This window comes from Apteryx mantelli, chromosome Z (genome assembly GCF_036417845.1).
Source record: "Apteryx mantelli isolate bAptMan1 chromosome Z, bAptMan1.hap1, whole genome shotgun sequence".
Lineage (NCBI taxonomy): Eukaryota > Metazoa > Chordata > Aves > Apterygiformes > Apterygidae > Apteryx > Apteryx mantelli.
Window position 1 is genome coordinate 38,941,596 of NC_090020.1, and position 20,715 is coordinate 38,962,310.

At 42.7% G+C, this 20,715-nt stretch overlaps 1 protein-coding gene across 6 annotated transcripts in view; it reads left to right on the forward strand.

Moving 5' to 3' along the window:
• Positions 1–15,640, forward strand: part of MARCHF3 (membrane associated ring-CH-type finger 3) — an 88,002-nt gene extending 72,362 nt beyond the window's left edge. For 5 of the 6 annotated variants that reach the window (XM_067315569.1, XM_067315570.1, XM_067315571.1 and 2 more), the window contains 2 exons: positions 11,161–11,370; positions 15,213–15,640. In XM_067315569.1, coding sequence (XP_067171670.1) covers positions 11,161–11,370; positions 15,213–15,536 — 534 coding nt within the window. In that variant the 3' untranslated portion in view covers positions 15,537–15,640. Of the gene's footprint in view, positions 1–11,160; positions 11,371–15,189 lie in introns of all 6 variants that reach the window. The other variant, XM_067315575.1, reaches the window with a different exon arrangement.
• Positions 15,641–20,715: the final 5,075 nt, after the last annotated feature.

The window sequence follows — 20,715 nt, forward strand, 5'->3', positions numbered from 1 at the left end:
GGTCAGTGATAAGTAGTATAAAAATGCTTTAAGCAATCAGTCATCATATTCTTTTCTCCTAGAGATTTTCCATTATAAAAAAACCAATGCTTCTGTCTATTCAAAGAAATATTACTCACTTTCTCAAAGGGGCCAAACAACAAACAAACAAACAAACAAACAAACAAACAAGGTATTATATGTTTTCTTCCTACCCCTTTACTGCATAGATCACTGCTTTTACAGGGCTTAGCCATAAGTGTGGGGGAAATCTCAACAGAAACAAACTGAGATACTTCACTTGCTCCATCTAGAAATGTCACATCTGACAAGCATTCATGCTGTTAGCACCCAGGAGATGCTGTGGCAGTAGGGGGCTTGAAATGCAATGAACAGTAAGTGGCATGGCTGCTTGTTCAGCCATATTCCTTCCTCCCCTGTGTACATTAGTATGGAAGCAGCAGAGGATTTCTTGCTGCACTTAATGATTTGGTCAGAACAGGTTAGTGAACCCACTCCATTTCTTCCCCCCATGTTGCTAGTTTGCTGTTAGTTCATTACTAAAGGAAAGCAAGTGCTCCATAAAAATTCATTGTGAGATGGCTTTTTGCTTTTTTTGAGCAATTGCCCATGTTCAGTCTAAGGATGTGGGCCCATGCACTCAAACAGGAGATCTCCACCTCAGGTAGAAGGGACATCTCTACAGCTATATCCTGCCTCCTGCATACCTCATGTAAAAATACAGTGACCACACACCTTTGCTTTCTGTCTGATATCCAGTTAAGTTAAAGCCTTTTTTCTTCCCTACCAGCCTATGTTATGAGTAACAGCCTAACTTTTCCTGAATTTTTGGTTGGGGGCAGGGGGAAAGCAGTCCATTTTGACCTCTACTTCCCCTTTTATCCTTTGTATCTTGCCTCCATGACAATCTTCTCTGGTCAGCTGAGTTTCAAGCTACGTACTTGTTAAGGGAGACATCCCTTGATCTGTGACATATGGCATGCTTCTGTTGTTTGGGGGAGAAACATATCCCAAGAAATGTACAATCTGCTGACTGTCTTAGGCCCAAAACTCAGCCAGAGTGACAGAAAATGCTGTAGTACAGTCTGCCAGGCAGATTCATCCTCTCAGCCTTGAATGTGGAAAGCTTCAGACATTCTTGGTCTACTTCTACTTTTTTGACCCAAATTCTTTTCCCCAAAAGAAATATATTTCTGAACTATGAATCTGGCATTACAGCAGGAGATTGGCCCCATCTTCAGTATTCAGGGAAAATGATTTGTTCATCACCATCCACCTCTTGTGGCCCAAGACCTGGTTCTGCATAGCAGCATGTGTGAGCTCTGGTTCTATGGCTCTGACACTGGGAGATGTGGACTGTCCAAGAAGGAAGGAAGAAAAAGAACAGATTTTGCTACCTCTGTGCCTCACTTACTCATTCCAGCTACATGGGATGGAGGGACACTGTACATTGTTCTTCAAGCCAAAGCAGCACACCCCAAGGAAGTGCCTGCGTGTCTCCTCCTCTGCAGGTGTTTGCCAGAGGTTGGTCAGCCAAAAGAAGTTGTCTTCTTTATATTCTTCCTAATCTCCACACTGCTGGCCTAAATCCATTTGTCAGGAGTGCCTTGTGTGATTTTTACAGTCATATGTAAGAATTGCTTGTCTTTAGAGCCTTCACAGATTAGTTTGAGTGGCTAATGCACTATAGGTAAGTGCAAAGAGAGTACAGGAGCCCCCTGTGCCCCACCTGATGTTCAGCATTTACATGCCCTGATTTGGGTTGCCTTGCCTATGGACCAAGCTAACTGCAAACTGCTGTGCTCCCACCAGATGATCTTGCTTTCAGTGGGACTTCTGCTCAGTGACTGGATGGATGCTCTCCACAGGACCTGAGACGTTCTCATTTCTCAACTACTCATGAACTTGCTTACAACAGCAGCCCTGGAAAGAACTTGATCAACTGTTGTAAAGGAGTAAGAGATGGGCTGTGCTAGAAAAAGCATTCTGGGCAACTATAAATTTCTCTCCCTGCTCCTCCTCTCCCTGCTGGAGGGTCCCTAGCAAGTTCTGGCATTGAGAAGAATGAAACCACCAACATCAAAGATAATCTACCAGAGCATAAGCTTTCTGTAGCACCTTTGGAGTGGCCATTTAGAGTCATATTTCTGCTAGAGACCATGGTGCTACTGAGGCACTTAGCAGGCATCAGCAGAGCAAGTGCAGCCCCCTTTCTGTTGATTTCAGAGCTTCTCCTTCAGGAAAGGGGATTGCTTGGAGTCACCCACAACATTACAATCACTTAAGAAGGGGCATTTGCAAGTAATCCAATGTATGTTGTGCACGTGCACATTCCCAGTCCACACACCTTCCCCCAGCTGCACGGCTCACAATATTACAAAGTTCAATTCAAAAAGTGCACCTTGATACATGCCAGATCTGATCCCACCTTTTCTACCATAAGCTAGATGTGCAGCTGTACTTACTGCTGGAAATAAGAGGTCTATAGCACAAGTGCTTGGGAACACAGGTATCTCCTATTGTGAGTGTGCCCAGCAATAACAAATCCCAAAGAAAAGCAGCTACTGGTAAGCAGCCCTACTTCTTAAGTGTCCTAATTACATCACTGCTAGTGAGATCTTAGCTACATTTGACACAAACCAACCAAGCTGATGTAGCAGAAACTCTGGACACTGGAGGGGAAAGAATAAGGGGAGGGGAAAAAAAACAAAACAAAACACCACACACACCCCAAACCCCCCAAAACTCACACACCTATAATATGTGTAGACGTGATGTTCTTTGCGATAAACCTGGAAGGATCTCAAAACAAACCCAGTGAAACTAAACTGCAGCAGTTAGTGACTTTATAGACCTCTCTTTTATATAAGCTTCTTTTTAACACTTCCTATCCACAGCTTCTGTGACCCTAGAGACATGTGACGTTATTAGCGTAGATGCTTCTGCTGTATTTCAACATAAAGTTTAGACAAGCTTGATATATCATCTTCTCCATTTTAATTTCCATATTGCATCTATCTTGCTTCCATTTGGCTTAGTATAGAAACAGACTCAAAACATGGCACTTGCAAAGTACTTAAGCTCAATAAAGTGTTGCTAGAAAACAAGCAGATACAACATAAAGATGGCACAGCAGCATTAGGCGACCACATAAATCAGACTAGTGTTGCTTGTTATTTACACATTTTAGACCAAGCTATATTTGCTATCTAATGGTTTGGCTTTTTTTAAAAAAATAAATAAATAAATAAATAAACACACCACACAACACTTCATTAACAATATAAAAACAATAAGCAAGACAGCATGACTAGGAGAAAAAAATAAATAAATTCAGAGTAAACATCATAATATTGGTTAGAAGTGAACTTCGGTCTTTTCCAATCTATTGTTGCCTATAGAGTTCATACTAGAAAAGAAAAAAAACTAACTAGGCATGATATGATTAGGAAGGGCTTACACTGTAATTTAAAACTTCCAGAAGCCTAACACTGAAATATGAGTTTACTTTCTGTGTAGGGCTTTAAGTCATGCTTTTTATCTACTATGGTTTTTTTTTTTGAGCTTACTTTTCCTCTCCACTGCCCAGTGAAGTAAACTGTTAGCATTAAATTACTGTAACAATGAGACACCAGATCTGCAGCACATGGTTTGTGGAAGGATCACTCTTAAGCCCGGAAGAAAAGCAGTGACTTTGCACAGTCACCGATATGGGAAACGTGCTCGACTCTAGGAGCCTGGAGGCGCTGCAGCAATATGGCACGCCAGGGCAGGGGGAAGGCGACTTGGTGACCCACTGCCACGAGGGTATTGGCGCTTGTTTCAAAGGTGAGAGCAGAGCACAGAAGAAGAACTGGCAACAGAGAAAGCATCCATAAGATGGGCAAAAAGGAGGCTGGCCAGGAAATAAAGTGAACCACTCCAACTAGCATTAGTTCAGGTATGCCAAGAAGGCAGCCTGCACGATGCCCAATGCCAGCGGAGGGTTCCTCGCTGTCCTTGGGACAGAGGCTGCAGCTGGCAGGTGCCTCCTGGAGACCCAAGTCACCCAGGGAGAGTTTAAAGCATCCTGGTAGCATTGCAGGAGAAATGCATTTGAGTTAAAGAAAGTATGACAAAAAAAAATAATAATTAACCCCACTGCACATACAGTTTTGGGAACATAACCTGCTCAAGACTCTGGCATTTTACACTCAGAGTACCAGACCCCATTCATTCCTCACGGGGAACAACCCAGAGACCCAAACAAGCTGCTCACACTCCTTTAAAGAGAAGCAAAATGGTTCCTTCAGTTTTACAGAAAAGTTTTGCTCCAGTCCTTGACTTTTCCCAACGAGCCCAAGTCTTTCTCATAGTGCTAAGAGCGAGAGTGCAAACAAATCAAACCAAATAAAACTAACAACTTGAAGAAAAAAGGCAAAAACTACTTACCAGAGACCAGACTGTGAGATCAGAGCGCTGCAGCTGTACCCCTCCTTCCTGAATGTAAAGGCCAACTATCAAGGAGGAAAAAAACTTGAGGAATGTTCCCAGAAGAAAGTAACTGAACAATCAGAGAGTAAAGGGCTGCTATGGAAGAGGCCAAATGCTATTCTTTAAGCACTAGTAAGCTGGAGGGGAGATACTGTAGGTTTTCAAAGGTGCAGTTCTTTATGTTTTAAATAACGGTATCAATGCCTTTCCTTTTGAGATCCTGATTCTGGAACAGAGTTCTCAACTGCCTCGTTGTCAGCTCTGTCCTGCCAGTAGCATCTCCTATCACCTGGGGTCAAAGGCTTCTTCTTCCAGGAAAATAGGTGCTTAGGTGAAAAGTTGTGTTGTATTTCTGTCTTTTGGGAGGTCTACCAAGCTCCTATTAACTATCCCTTTAGTTCCCACACATTTGAGCTTTTAGATCAGGACTTTCGCGATGTTACGAAATATGTGTTGCAAATAGCAAGTCTACCTTGCTTTCGATTTAAAATGCAAAACATGATTTTTGTTGAGTGATTTTCCTGAATGCTTACTTTTGTCTGCCTAAGTGGGAATAGCAGCGTCCAAAATAGAACAGTGGCTATGCCAAACATACAGTAAAAGGAAATATTGTTTCTCCAAAGCACCAAAAAAATCTTTTTTCTTGACACACCTTGAAATCTTTTACATATTACAAGTATCACCTGAAATATAAACTAAAAGTGGGTAATAGGAAAGTTGAATAGTAATAAACCAGAATAATGTTAGAGGGTACAATATTATTTATTTGGGCTGCAAGAAATTTCATAGATTTTACAGCTCAACATGTGTTGTTTGTTCTCACTATCAGATAATTATCAATCCTGTTTTTAAACGTTAAAATTTTATAATCCGGAAACCTACTGGCCACTGTGTTATTGCAGCTTGGCAGAGTGCTGTATGTCGGACCCCCGTCCTCCGCTCTGGCGAGGAACCCAAGGTCTGGGCTGCAGAACCACAATGCTCTGACAGCAGCAGAGCCTGCAGCACCCTGCTTGCTTACGCAGTTACAACCAAAGGTTGGCTACTGCCTGCACTGCAGTTTATTTGTCTAGCAAAACAAACAAAAAACCCCCTAAAAAACAGTATCTTACACTGCCCTCATAATAAACAAACCTGCTCTCTCTGCTTTTAAAGACATGCAAAGGAAATTCTGCTATTTTAAAAAGTAGCTTTGGCTCATGCAGGCATCGACAATTAAAACATTCCCTGCGACCTTACTTAAAGTAAGGGTGAAGTGCAGACCTGGCTATGAACAGGCCATCACTCTAGCGCAATAAGACTACGGAGCTCAGATCTTTATCTTCTAGCTGTCAAATAGACATTGTGGAACATCCTGGTTAGCTTCACTCTGCCCTTTCTAAAAGCAGCCCGTGGAAGACAATAACACTGTGCCAGTAATTGCATTTTTGATCTAGGTAGGAAACCCCCAAACTGAGTATTTTTTCAAGACAGCTGAAAAGTAACTGTCAAATGTTTGTTTTCCCTGGAAAAACATTAACCTAGAAAAGTTTTGAGTCAACCAAAATGTTTCATTGCCCTGAAAACAAAACAAACCTACTATTCTGGTCCAGGAGGCTTTAATTTTGAATTGTGTATGGGTAAACAGTCTCAAAACTTTTCACTGAAAAAAGGTTAAAGTAAATATTTCAAGTAAGAAAGTATTTGATCAAAACTGTCTGTTCAGATTTCCTTTTCTTCTTTGGTGAATAAACGGTCTGTCTTAAAAAGATGTCATTCGTCCAAGAGAAATACTCTCAAAAACACAGCCAGTATCAGTCTTTCCTCCCTTAAAGCTGAAAGCAAAAAGCACCCATAGGTCACTGCAGGAATGAAACAGAAACAATAATATTTGCTAGCAGTTTTGCTTGTTTACTGAGTGTTTTCATCAAGCGACGCTGCAGAGCTATCGGCACGGAAAGAATGAAATGAACTGATAAAAGTTTGATGTGTAGTAAGCTATTTTTAGTTCAGAGGGAAATAAATTTAGGGAGGACAATTCCTGCCTGTCTGCACCACCCGCCTCCCCCATTTCATACGGGGCAACTATTTAAATACCTTAACTAAAAAGCAGCATGAGGGATTTTCTTCATAGTCTGCAGAATCTTCTTTGCTGCTGGTATAACTCAAGCAATAGTTATGTAAAATCAATTTTCCAAGCAAAATGTATAGAATTAAAAAAGGGCTTTCTGGCAGAAACTGGTAACAGCCTTAGGATCTGACCCAGAAAATACTGTGCACACACATTATTTAGTTTTTGTGAGTCATCTAATGGAAGCTAGACCTATGAGGTAAGTGCTTCCAGGATTTGGCCTTTGGCAAGAGTGAAGTGGGCACGTTTGAGTTCATAAATTTGGAGGTGTTTTTACAGTGGTTTTCTGCTGGCAGCTCTTTTTATTTTGTTGGAGAAGTTCCCAGTGAAAGCATTGCAAAGGTGCGCCAGCGCCCAGGTGCTGCTTGTTGGGATTGTGCCCTTCTCCGAGTGTAGGACTGCACGTTCCCGACATGTGGCACGGAGCGGCTCAGCCCCTCTCACTCCTCAGAGGAGCAGCTCTCCGAGCTGTTCGGGTCACTGAGACACGACACAACCTGAGCCAGTTAAAGGAAACTGAGCCCATCTGTTTGTCCCCAGGGTTTGAAGTTTCAAATTATTTGATGACGTCAAATAAACATCTCAGTGTATTCACAGTGAAAGGGGATTTGGGGCAGTTTTGGAGATCTGGTGGTGTGTGCAGTTTTTAAATATCAGGTTAAGCTTTGGAATGGAATTATATTAGATTCAGAGACGTATCCTTGTACTCCATTAATTGGCTAATAGACCAAAAGTCCTCCGGGGACTGTCGCAAATCCACCTTAAATTCCAGAGTGCTGGAGTGTGCGTTTAGTTGAAATATGTGCGGAGATCCTCCAATGAAGTTCAAAAGTTCAATTTAATCTTTCCGAGGTAGCTAATCATCTAAATTCAGCTCTGCTTTGTGAAGTAACTGCAACAAATCCTTCTGGGTGCGCCGTATGCGTCACCACGTGAGATGCAGGAGCCTCGGATGCGGTAACAGTGTTTGCTTGTGTCAGATGCAGGATGTCAAAATCCCTTTCAAAATTTAAGCAAGCTCCTTCTTAAAACTGTATCAGCTTTGGGGAGTTTTGCTTATATTACGCCTCCTGGGAGGCTGCTCCAGAACTGGATCCTCTCCGACAGCTGAGAATTTTTTTCTGCTTCTTACCCTAAATTTATTTACAGCCAATTACAATCCATTTGTTCTCAAGCCAGCATTATCCATTAGCTTAAGTAGTACTTCTCCTTCACTGATGCCACCCTCCAGGTCTCCCCTCTCTTGGCCAGCCCCGAGATGCTTTTATAGAGGACGGTTTTGCTGGGATAAATGTGTCAAACTCTCTCAGTCTCCCCTTGTGATGGGGGCTCTCAGTTTTGCTGGTCCTTTTCTCCGCTTCAGCTGAAGCGATCCTTTCCTGGTGGGCGCAGGAGACCATCGCCAGCGGGTCTCAGCGGAGGTTTTGCCCGTGCCTGGGGGCTCAGAGCCTCTCTCCCTTAGCTCGCGCCGTGCTCCTGGCCGCGCACCTCAGTCGCTCCCAGCGCCGCAGTCCCTACTGTGCTGCCCCGCTCATTAATCCGCTCAGCACTTTGGGGGAATCGCTGTGTGGGCTGCAGTTTCACACGAGGATTTGCTGACCTGGTTTTTTAGCTATAAAGTAAGTTGACAGTGCACATTTTAAAGCAAAAGACCGAAACCCAGAGTCTAAAAAGAAGCATATTTAGAAATTTGCTACTTCAAGAGAAAAATACACGCTGTGACTGAGATCCATATAGCCCTTGAAATTATTATTATTGAAATTATTCATTGCTTTTGACTTTTATTTCAGAACTAGCTAATGAAATTTCCCCAGCTTCTAAGGTTAGACTGTGGAATAGTTTTTTGGGTTTTTTTTTTATCTATTATTTAATACTGCTCTTATCTATCCTGGCCTCATCTAATACATGAATTGCTCCAGTAAATGGAGTTGGAGACAGTGCAGTGTGTTCCTCACCACCCAGTTAAAGGGGGGACAGTCCCCGCTGGTGCTGAGATAAGGAGATATTTAGCGTTTTAGGGTCTGCCCTGGGAAAGTGGTGAACACCTGCAGTTCCCACTTAGACCAGGGAGAAGTGCAGGTGCTCAGCAATTCTCTTGCAGGTCACCTTTTAAACAAATACTTTTCGCAAAGCCTTTTGACAGTCACCTTTAAAAGCAAAATCCCAGCTACCAGGCACTTTCCATTCCTCTCGTTTTCCTGGAGGTTTCTCATTACAGGGATTCATGGAAATTGAACGAGGTGAAGGTTGCAATCAGTCATGTCTAGAAGCAACCAAATACAATGTGGAACTGGTATGCATGCACCCTTGGGAGTGTTTTTAAGTAAATGGAATAAAACCTCCAGAAGGAAGTGGTGTGAGCCTTGCACATGTGACTTTATAATGCCTCAATAAATTAAAAACCTGTTCAAATGTACCTTAAGCCTCCTTATTTTGTATAAGCTCTGCCCCACTATTCTGGTATTTTAAATAATCTTGAGGTTAAGACAGTGCTTGAAAAGAGGAAGGCAAACCAATATTGCGTCTCCCTCTTTAACCAGCATCTTGCCTTACAGCTTCTTGCTGGCGTACCTGGTAGTAGCACATAGTAGTTATGAAGCACTTTGCACTGTCACAGGATTTTAAAAGTACTTAAGCAATTTAGAAGCCTACATTGTACATAAAAATCATTTATAAATAATTTTTCTGTTCTCCTAAATTCCTGAATCATACCTGAAAATGGATCTTAGGCTGCCAAATTACCCTGTTGCAATTAAACCTTGCAAAAAACCTTGTGAAGTAGGTAATTTGTTATTTCCATCTGAGAGAAGGCAAGGCTGAAGCAAACTTGTCTGCTGATTTGTGTCCTTCTGCTAGTGCCAGATGAGAACAAGTGACTGCTTATTCCTGGTTGCACTCAATTTCTTGACTGTTGTTTCATCCCAGATTAAGCTGGATAGATAAATGCTGCATTTGTTTTAGTGGAGAGGGAGAAGTGAAAAAAGATGAGGCAGGTTTTGAAAATTACGGAGGACCAGGAGAGCTAGATGAGAAATGTTCATCACCTTGCACAAGGCTCTTAGCCTTGCCTTCTCTTTTCAAAGCTGTTGAGTCCTGCTGTTCCCCTGGTCATTGCTGTAATACAGTAGGGAGGAGGGAAAAAAAAACTGAAGTGACTGGGAATGAAGGGATGAAGAGTTGCCTCCCCAACCATATTTTGTGGAGCTAGAAAAAAAGACTTCTCCTACTGCCACATCATCTATTGGGAGGAATGAGAAGGTCAAAACAACCTGTTCACCACTGGCCCAGGGATATGTGGTGCTGAAACCACATGCAGGACTGCCAGCTCCCTTGTAAGAATGAGTCCTCTGTAGCAGAAAAAACACTACTGCAGATTAAGGATGCATGAGTCTTATCAACAGCCACTTGGCACAGAGCTGCCACGGCTTTATTTTCTGTTGCCCCGATGACAGATAATAAGCATAGCACCCAGGAGGAACATGACTTTTCTTGCTTTTGGCATTGCCTCCACGCTTGGAGCCAGGGGCCTGGGAGGGAATCAGCAGCCTGTCCTGCTCCTGGCTCCTAGCGCTCGGGCCGCCTGAGGGCTAGCAGGTCTCTCGGTCCCTATTTCCCATGCCCAGCTTTCACTCCTCTGCCTGGATTTGAACTCTTCAGGCTAGGCATCGTCCTGCACTGTATGTGGTGTGTTTGTCCTCAGTCGCTGGAGTAACAGGTACGGCTCCCAGTCCAGTTGGGGCTTCCAGATGTCACGATAACAGAAATATTTGCTGTCCTAGGCAATACTGTGCACATGGCCGCACTCGCAGAGAGTTAAAATAAAACAGTGCTGCAGCAGTCACAAAGTGTGGTTTTGACCGACTCCTACAGCTTACATTGGCAAAAGTTGCCAGGCTTGGTAGTTTTCCCGTTTAAACATTGACTTGAGTGATGAGGTTTTTTATTAAAAGATCTCAGTGTACTGTTGTAGGCTGAACTTCTTTCACCTCTGCTATCTAAATTCCTGTTTATAGAAACACGGGCATGCTGACCTGATAGCTGCTCAATCAACCTTCACTTCAGCAGTTGGCTTTCAGACACAGTTTTGCAAGATTAGTATCCTCATAATAAAATAACCATGTATGCATTCAAAGCTGCATGCGGGCGGATAGCTGAAAGCAAGTTAAAAAGGGCTTTTGCCAGCATTGTAAGTGACACGTAAAAAAGAAAATCTTAAAATAGGGTACAAAATGTGAACAAACATATTTTCTGCGCTCTCAAGCTGGCAGAAGAGTGCGCAATTCTGCCCATGAGAAGGAGTGCCTGAAAAGCAGCAGCAGCTAAAGGGCTCGTGCCGTGCCAGCCTTTTCCAGTGAAACGCTTCCCCTTCTCCAGTCAGCTTTTACTGGTGCTGGATAAATGCTGCCGGAGCTACGAATGGCCGAGGGTTCGTACAGCAGTGGCAGAAGGGAGGGTTGCCAGTGACGGCCGGAGCCACGGCCAGCACGTGGTCCGCAGCAAGCCCGCATGGTGCAGCGCGTTCCTGCAGGGAGGAGGTCCCCTTGCTGACGCTTGCTCTGTCTCCGTTTCACCTGCAGTGGCTGAGGAACCCAGGCCCCCAGCACGAGAAACGGACTCTCTTTGGAGACATGGTGTGCTTCTTGTTCATAACGCCGCTGGCGACCATCTCCGGCTGGCTGTGTCTGCGGGGAGCAGTGGACCACCTGCACTTTAGTAGTAGGCTAGAAGCCGTTGGCCTCATTGCACTCACTGTCGCACTCTTCACTATTTACCTCTTTTGGACCCTAGTAAGTATTGGTTTTCTTTTTAACTCTCAGGAATAAGGGAGGGAATAAATCAGAAAATGAATTACACCTCTGCTGCAGAGAGCTGTAGAGTGGGTGAACCACTCTATAGCGATTGTCACTTATATTTATGGTCCATCCTAATTTTTAAGTTACATCTGCAAGAAACCTCTTAGTTCCACACCAGTTAAGCTCTCTGGAAATCCAGAAAGACAGTTTGCCTTTGGGGTCTGTGATTCCCAAATCCCAAACACCCAGGGGGATTGCAGGAAGGAGCCAGGAAGCAACCTGGAGAAGACAAGTTCAAGACCTGCTACAGGAATTATCATCAAAGATACTGTGCAAAAGGTGAGGGTAGAGTGCAGGAAAAAGCCTTACATGAATAACCTGGCTCCCACAGAGGATTTGTATTTTATTCTAATCCAACATCTGGCTAATTTAAGTCTAACAATTTCAAAAATGCTGAATTGGGGTGTAAATCTCTTTCTCAGGGTACATTTCCCATATTCCTGGTGCTTGTGATTCTGTGGGGAAAGCCATGGTAGAACCCACTTTGCACCCAGGTCTGCAGAAACATAACTCCTCTTTCTTTCAGCAGCTGTCCAGATTAAACAGCTGCATTATTCCCACTGTGCACCCAGGTGTGCTGTCATTTGTGTGCTGAGCACTGATCCAGCTTAAGAGTAAAAATTTTTAATCAAGCCCTGGTCTAGCTGTTCATCAAAAACCCTAAGTTCCTGCAAGTTTAACGCTTAATACCACTAGCACTGGCGAGGGCAGAGAAAGGAAGGGTGGTTGTAGACAGGGAGTGCTCGCAGTAGCGCAGCGATGCCCAGGCAGTTGTGCAAAGCCATGCTGGTGCGAGGAGGAAAACGCATTCGAGCCTGCACTGCCCCAAATGGGGCAAGGCCACCCTGCCTGCGACACCAGTGGGGCCAGTAACCCCACAAGCAGATGGGGCTAACCACACATTGCATGGGGGCAGCAGGCCAACCCCTTCCAGCAGGTTTTGATCAGTTCATTAGGAAATGGTATGCTAAGACTTGCACTGACCTAGCTGCCCCAGAGCAAGAAACCCCTGCACTGAGTCCACAGAAAGCCTGGGGAAAAACCCTGTCTCATCTATAGAAGACTTCAGGCCGATTTTAGCAGCGCGCAAGAATAGTGAAAGCTCAGAAATCTTGCCTCGGCCTCCTGCAGGTTTGGGGGTATTTTTTGGTTGCTGTTTCTTTTTTGTTTGTTTTGCTTCTGCTTCCTTTTTTCGTAAAAAGCAGCCTCACTTCCTTTTTAACAGGATGGCCATTTACTGCAGCAGTGCGGTGGCACTTGGCTTTCCTGAGGCACTGTGCATGTAGACACGTCCTTCAGGGTCTCAAGCAAAGGTTGTTTAAATCACCTTAATACATGACTGTCTTAAAACCAGAGGCTGCCCAATTTGTTTACTATATTTATTTCACAAGCACTGTTACGGTTGGCAGTTGGAAAGGGTAGTTTGGCTGAACAGTTGGGTTTAATTTTATTATGGCATGGGGCCACATCTTTACAACTCATTACAACTTTTTCTGCAAATGGCAGTCACTAGCGCCAGCTATTGCACTTGCACTGGTAACGGTGAGAAGTGCCTCTGTTCACTTTATAGCTTCAGAAGCATAGAAATGTATATGCCCTTCAGAAGCTATTTGGCACTTGGACAACATGCCGATAGTGAGCTTGGTGTAAATGCATGTCTCAGCTGATTTAATTGAAATACAGTATCTCTCATGCCCATTGAGTTGTGCACAATGTAATTCCACTCTAATCCATTATTTAAGCCAGCAGGAGATGGATGGGCTAACGAAGCACTGTGTTGCTCAGGGAAGGGCAAGGCAGGAAGCCTTGGGGCAAATAATTCCCCTGGTCAGCAGGGAGGTAATTTGGGGTAGAGCAGAGAAGGGGGCCGCGAGCAGAAGCGCTCACCCCACTGGTGCTTCAGCAGCACCTGCCCTAAATTCAGCTTTCAAGGCTGAAATATTGCCCTGTTTCAAGGAAATAGGGGAATCCTGCACAGCTTGGCGGAGGCAGCGCAGGGAATATATCGAGAGCTGTGGGTGCCATTACACATAACATGATATAATGCTCTTTTAGGTCCTGGGAAAGTTAAGAAAACTAAAATTTCATTATGCTTGCAATAAATCAGCTAATATTCTCTGAAGGTAAAAGCTAGCATATGGATTGTTTACACACCACAGTACCCCAGTGAGCAGAAAATGGGAGAGATGCTATTTTTAGCAAAGAAGCTGTTTTATCTCTTCCCATAAAACAGCCAAGTTCTCCCTAACATACTGTTGTTTTTTCTCTGTATTTATTCATTGTAACTGATCTATACACAAAAAATGCTGCTATTCCCAAGAAGAAAGCTTCAGCCCCCAAATGCAGACTTCTACCTAAACTAAAACTTCAATTTCAACTAATTTCAACTTGCACCCTGTGTAATCCTGACTTCTGCAGGCCTGAGTAGGGGGACTGGAGCATAACAGGCTTCCCACAGAAAATAAGCGCTAGTTAAAAACAAAGGCTTGCTCCAGTGAATTCACACACGCAAATAAGCGAGATGGACAGCTGCTGCCCACCCTTGCTATGCTGTTGAGGAGGTGAACGGGGAAGCTGAGTGTGCCAAGGAGCGATGTAAAAACAGGCTCTTGTTCAGCCGCCAGGGTTTCACATCCAGAGCACCAGCTTATGGTGAGTAACCCTGGCTCTCGCTGCAGTTTGGGAGCTGACATCACTTGGAAACTGCCTCCAGGCAAGAGCCCGTTGTAAACAAGCTGTCAGACTTAACTAGGATATCCTGTGAAAATGGCTTAAACAAACAAACGGTTCAAGCCGGGCTCAATGGCGTGGCCGTTTCTGAAAGCATCTCATCCAATGCTACTTGAAAACTAAACCTGCACCCGGGCTTCACTGCAGCAGAGCCTGCATTTTGCAGGGCATTTGTCTCCACAGATGGCTCCTCCTGCTGCCACCACCACCACCACCACCACCTGATTTGTGCTGATACTGTGGTGCCTTTTTAAAAGGGATTTCCCACGTCCTTACGTTTAGGATGTTGCATGGAAAGGGAGGTGCAGACTGCTTGCTCTTCAGGGGGCGCGGAGGAGGCTGGAAGGTGGGCGAACCAGCTCCTCTCTTGGAAGGGCTGTCTTTGGGCAACGGCTTTGCCAACAAAAGCTCTGCAGGTTTCCCTCTTTAACGGCAGACAGCTGTATAGAGATAAATATATATATGACAACCTAAACTGAGATGGTTGTGCTAACACAGTGAACATTAGCAGATGGCTCGCACTCACCTTGTTGCACCTCTGAGGTCTTGAGACTGATATGTTCAGCAGTAAAACATTACAAGGTAGAAGATATGAGCCTGTCACTTTTTTTTTTTTTTTAAATACAAACACAGCAGCACTTTTAAGCTACCCTCAAACTTTCACCATCAAGCTAATCACATTATTTGTCAGTTTAACAACTCGCAGCATGACAGCGCTGCAAATACAGTATTGGCAGCCATTTACAACCAGATGAGAGTTCGCGGGAAAGACAGGCAGGATGGCTGATTTTTCATGCTATAGAAAGGGGCGGAGAGGTGGCAACAGCGGGAAGTAGGGCACGAGCTGCTTTTCTTTTCCGCTGCCGAAACCGGGGGAGCCATCCAGCTGCGTGGTACGTCTCACCTCGGCCGGCCTCTTTTTGCGCGTTTTCATCCCGCGTGGAGGTGCTTCCCCCCACGCCCCGGGCGCCCCTGCCGAGGAAGGTGGCGGCGCTGAGGGTGGCGCGTCTCCTCTCCCCGCAGGTGTCGTTTCGGTATCACTGCAGGCTCTACAGCGAATGGCGCCGCACCAACCAGCGGGTGATCCTGCTGATCCCCAAGCCGGCCGCCGTCGCCTCCGCCCAGCAGTCGCTGCTGGGCCTGCAGCCCGTCAAGAGGAACTCCAAGGAGACCATCGTCTGACGGGGCCGGCCCGCACCAGGGCCACGCACTCAGTAGGTTCCCTCGAGCCCTCGGGGGTCGGATGCCACCCAGGAGCCTGCTGTTCTGAGTTACAGACTCTCTGCAGAGGAAGAAATCACTGTTTTAATTCAAATCATGGATGCTGCAATCATATGATATTTGCTAAGCTGCCAAACATGTTTATTTAGCAGATACTGTATGGAATTCTCCAAACTCATGTTAATACTTGCATCATCGACCGATGCAGACTTTTTTATTATTGTTTAAAAATATTAAACTATGATAATTAACAATGGAAAACAGATGTAAAAAGTGCTTTGTTTTTATTATTTACTGCTACTACAGCATTACTTTCTTTGGATAGCAGCCAGTGCTGTATTTTTTTTTTTCCTGAATCACAGGGATGACATTGCCTTTTTTATATTTATATATATATACACACACACATACAATATACACACACATACACACACACAATTTTAAGAACCTTTTATACTATTACCTTGGATTATTAAAATACTTTTTTTTTTTTTTTTTTTTAAAGGTGATGAGTTCTACAAATTGGCATATGATTTAAACACTATAAAGTGATTAGAAAATGGTCTCCTGTTTCTTGTTTGGTAGGGAAGTTCTGATAGGAAAATTCTCCAGTAATAAATCTGAAATGTGTGAGAGCAACAAATTACAGATTACAATAATCTTCCTGCCCAAAAGTATTTTATTAATTAACTCTCAGAGGGGAAAAAAAAAAAAAAGAATTCAGGCAGAAGTAACAAATTAGGCATCCCATTCTGCACTGAAGCTCTACTGGTGTGAATTTGCAGTTAACCAATTTACTCTGTTTTTACACCAAGCAGAATTTAACCCTAATTGTATAAATTAATTTTGTAAGGAAAACTCTGCATACATAATGAATGAGATCATTAGACATGTCTTAGGAAGCAGGAACTTCTCTTGCATTATAATTAGCATTACTTTAAAGCTGCAGGATTTTCAGCTTGACAGGTAGATTTAGCAGAGCATACGTAAACCCTGACCCTTCACTGTAGCACTGAGACTAAGACTCTTTTTAAAAATGTACAACAGAGCCTACTATTGTGACCAAATTGAATTTGGAGTCTAAAGGCTCAGTTTTGTTCCTGGGTGGCTTTATCTATCTCCCCTTTGTCTTCACGACCAATTCATTCACTGATTTTTGGCTCTCAGAGGAGACATTCGCTTACATGGAGAGACTCATTTTACAGAATCATACAGAATTCTATTAACAAATGCTGCTAAAATCAGCAAGTGACATGTAGCCTCTTCAAATATATTATATATACACACACACACGCACACACACACTTTTTCCCCCCTCTAGAGTAGATGATAACAACACCATGTGCTGTGTTTCCCAAACTGTGCAGGAACTTAAAATAAAAGGAGCCCAGAGCAACAAGGGTAATGATTTATAATTTGGATAGATAAAGGTAATACAGGTGTTTACTGTTAGGCAAGAGTTTATTTAATGTTGAGCTCTAGGGAAGAAAAAGCTTCATACCCATAAACAAATCCGTTAGACTCTTTATGCTGTCTTTGGCTCAGTCTAGCTGTAGCCATATATGTAATGTAACAATATTCTCTGTGGCCATCAATTCTGTGGGGCTACAGGAATGAGTCGTCTGTATGAAGCAACACCAGCTTTGTTCAGACGTGAAACTGCATTTTCACAGCAACCCACCATCAACTCTTGTGTAGGGAAGTCACGAACCTGCAAGCCTGCACTCATCAGTCTGTAAGGTCAGGAGCTGCTCATGTGTTTGACAGTGGATACTTGCTTCTCTTCCGGAATAAGACTGTAGGAAAATTGTACAGAATTCTGAAGACACAGGTATCCGAAAACATCACAAACTCTGTGATGGCCTAAAACCTGTAGTGCTTTTTTATCCTCTTTCCAAAGAAAAGTAACTCTCTGGATAGAGGACAAAAAAAATACATGAGCAGAGATTTCCAGGTTAAAAGAAAATCCACTAGCCAGGGGCACAGAAATAAGCATGTCTAGCTGGGTCAGAACACTATCGGACTAGGAGCCAACCCTTTAAAGTCTATACATTTGCTTTAGGGAAGCTTCCTTCAAAACTGATGCTATTTCTGCTTCCTTGGGATATATCCAGAAAGCTGTGCCATGGAAGAAATTTAATAGTTAAGTCAGAGGCATTCTTGTTTTTGTTTCCTGAAAAATCAAGATGATAACAGAATTCAAGAAGTAACAAGGAACCGATTTTGCAGTCAAGTTACAAGTTATCTGCACACAGATTAGCAGAGTCACTCAGCCCAACTGGTCTGTTAGCTCAAATTTCATTTCTGAAGACTACTTACCATTTAAATGCAAAAGGAGGCATACTGAAGCAGCCAGACAGAAAATATGGTCCAGTGATGCAAGTATGTTACTACTCTGGTTTCTCTGCTTGGTGTGCAAGTGCAGCAGAACTGACTGGTGAAATCACTAGCAATAGTCTCCCATGCATTTTTGGGAATACCTCCCGCCCCCAGGCACACACTCACCTTTTTGCCTTATACCCATGAAAAAAGCAGCATGCTTCACACTCTTGTTTTTTCTAAAACGTAAGAACAGGAAGGTGGGTGATGCTGATGTCTTATTCCCACTTCTATGCTGAACTAAGGACCTAGCAGAAGGAAGGCTCCTCCAGACTAGTATTGCTTTTCCTTCCATTAGTTGAGGCTATTCTTGGTACACCACATCCAAATTTGGATTAACAATTTCACAACTGAAACGCTACAACAGAAATTCTACAACAGCAGTAGCACTCTATTTTTTTCTTCTGAATAGATGTAAGAAACAGAATTAACTGCAACACTAGCTAGAGCTAGCAAGCTCCTGGCAGTACAATGACATCTTTGTTATGCTGTCTTTAAAGACTTTCCAGTTAAGCAAAAATAAGTTAACTAATGAAAGGATGGGAGAGGTTTTTTTTTTTTTTTTTTGGGGGGGTGTTGTTGTTGTTGTTGTTTTTTAAATGTAGCTCAGTCTTTCCCTATCCTTTCTTCTCATGCAGCTGGTCTTGCCATTTACATTCTTTTTCCATAGGAGAAATGCTAGAGAGAGGGTAATATTCAATATTTTGAGCTGAAAATGATAAAGAAGCAGCAATTTAAGCTGTCCAAAAGAAAAGAGGGGAAAAAAGAAAAAGAGGAAAAACCCTCTGAGAAGCAATAGACATGATACAATTCTGTTCCCTTCTTTCACAATCCTGCTTTCTGATGATAAAGATTGCCATCCTAAGCGTGCAGAGCTGGCCACACAGAGTCCATTTCAATTCAGTATTAATGACAGGACTGCAATGCAAAATGAAGATGACAAATTTCACTTCTACACAACCTTTTCCCTGAAAGCTTAGTCTATCATATCATGCAAAACAACAGACAAGACAAAATGCAAGCAAGGGTAAAGCAGTGGTATTTGATAAAAGAATGGTGGTGAACAGACAAGAGATGCAAAAATCAGGAAGCAACAGTGTAACAGCTTCCCCCTCGGGAAGAAAGGAAAAAAGTACATGCTAATGGATGGAAGAAATTAATATGGAAGAACATAAGTGAATTTTCAGAGATAGAGCAGATCTCTGTTCAACTAGAAGGAAGTCACTGCATGAGTAGGATGAAGAGCCTTCAGGTTTTTGTACTCCACTATATAATTCTGTCAGATTAAGACTTCAAACTATCAGTTAGATTTTATTTATTAAAAAGTAGCTTTGCATCAGTTATAGTAGGAGATCATGCAGGGTGATTTGACAGCTTAGCATGTGAAGAAAGGAATCGGGGCCCATAGACATAACCTGCCTTGATACCACAAAGATGACCAGAGAGCTGCAATCAGAGTAAGATATGAAAAGCTCCTGGGAGGACCACTTATGCATAGAAAAAGAGCTAAAAACTTTCCCTTTCAAATGAAGGTAAGTTTAAAAAAATTACTGTTAATAATTCAACTCTTCATCTGCTACTGCTTATGAGACCAAGCTCTATTTAACACACAGCTGCTTAATTAAACAAGCATTTTCCTTACAGGCAGAATGGAGTATTGCTTATTTTATTGACAAATACTGGTTCAGGGCATTTGAAAGCATTCTGAATACCTTTAAAAAAGTATTAGAATATGCAAAATGTACAACTGAGACCCTGTAGCTTTGTAAATACCTAGGGGGCCCCTAGAACAAGGACGCCTACAGTATTTGTACTATGTAACATAATTGATGATGACACCACCCTGCCCACTGTCTCACTGCTCTTCCTCCATATTTCTAGTTTCCCTAGTTTTTAAAGACAGCAATAAGAAAGTGTTTTCAAAACCAAAAAGTTACATCTCTCAACAAACAGCTGCAAAGTTTAGCATTTGTGATTGCTTCAAATTCTTACCAATTTCTTACTGACAGCCTCTTAGGCCTCATTTTGGCCATGCTACAAAACATTTTTCCTCCCTTTGATGTTTAAAAGTTACAGAACTGATTAATTTTTTCCCAACTCTATCAAACTGTATAAAATATTTTCATAATAAAACTTGTTAAAAAAAAAAAGTTAATCAATGTTGGCATTCTATCCACAACTTTCCATTACAAAGACTACCAAAACACACTTTCTTCAGCAAAATAACACCTAACATTACATAAAAACCTGATGTTGCAATGTTATTCCATGATTTATATTAGGCAGAAAGTCAGAGTCGATTCCCAGCAGTCTCTTCTGTTCATAAAACTCAGTCAAGTTACTAGCTATGAAAACTCAGAGCCAAAAGTTAACAGATAACTAGAGGAAAATAATAAAACTCATCACACAAGCAGTTTAAGCTGAAATGCTCCTTTACTGGTACCACTGAATGTAACTTTTCTTTCTTCAGAGCTGGTCACAGAGAGGACAAAATCCACCCTGTATTTATGCAAATCCATTAAACAAACTGGATTTACCTATACCGCTTACAGTGTGGTATGAATATAAAACACACTGCTACCCAGATTTGGAGTTTCCCATAGAGCACCTTTTCCACTCCAGTTATCAAAATAATATGCTGATAAAACATTTAAAATTCTTCATGAGATTTTAAGACTGGTATTTTCAGACTGTTCCTTTTACAGAACTAGACAAGTGAATCATTAATGCCTATTGAACGGGAAGGGTATTTACATATCGTCAGCTATTAATATCTCTTTCCCTTTCTATCTTTTGCTGTCTGCGTGGGCAAATATACAGGTAAATGCAGCAGGAGGAAGGTCAGAGACATAAGGGAATTAGCAGCATATAGCTACAAATGATTACATTGCAGTTTATTAATAAACTTGCCCACTGTAATCATAGGATGCACCTTAAAGATTTGCTACT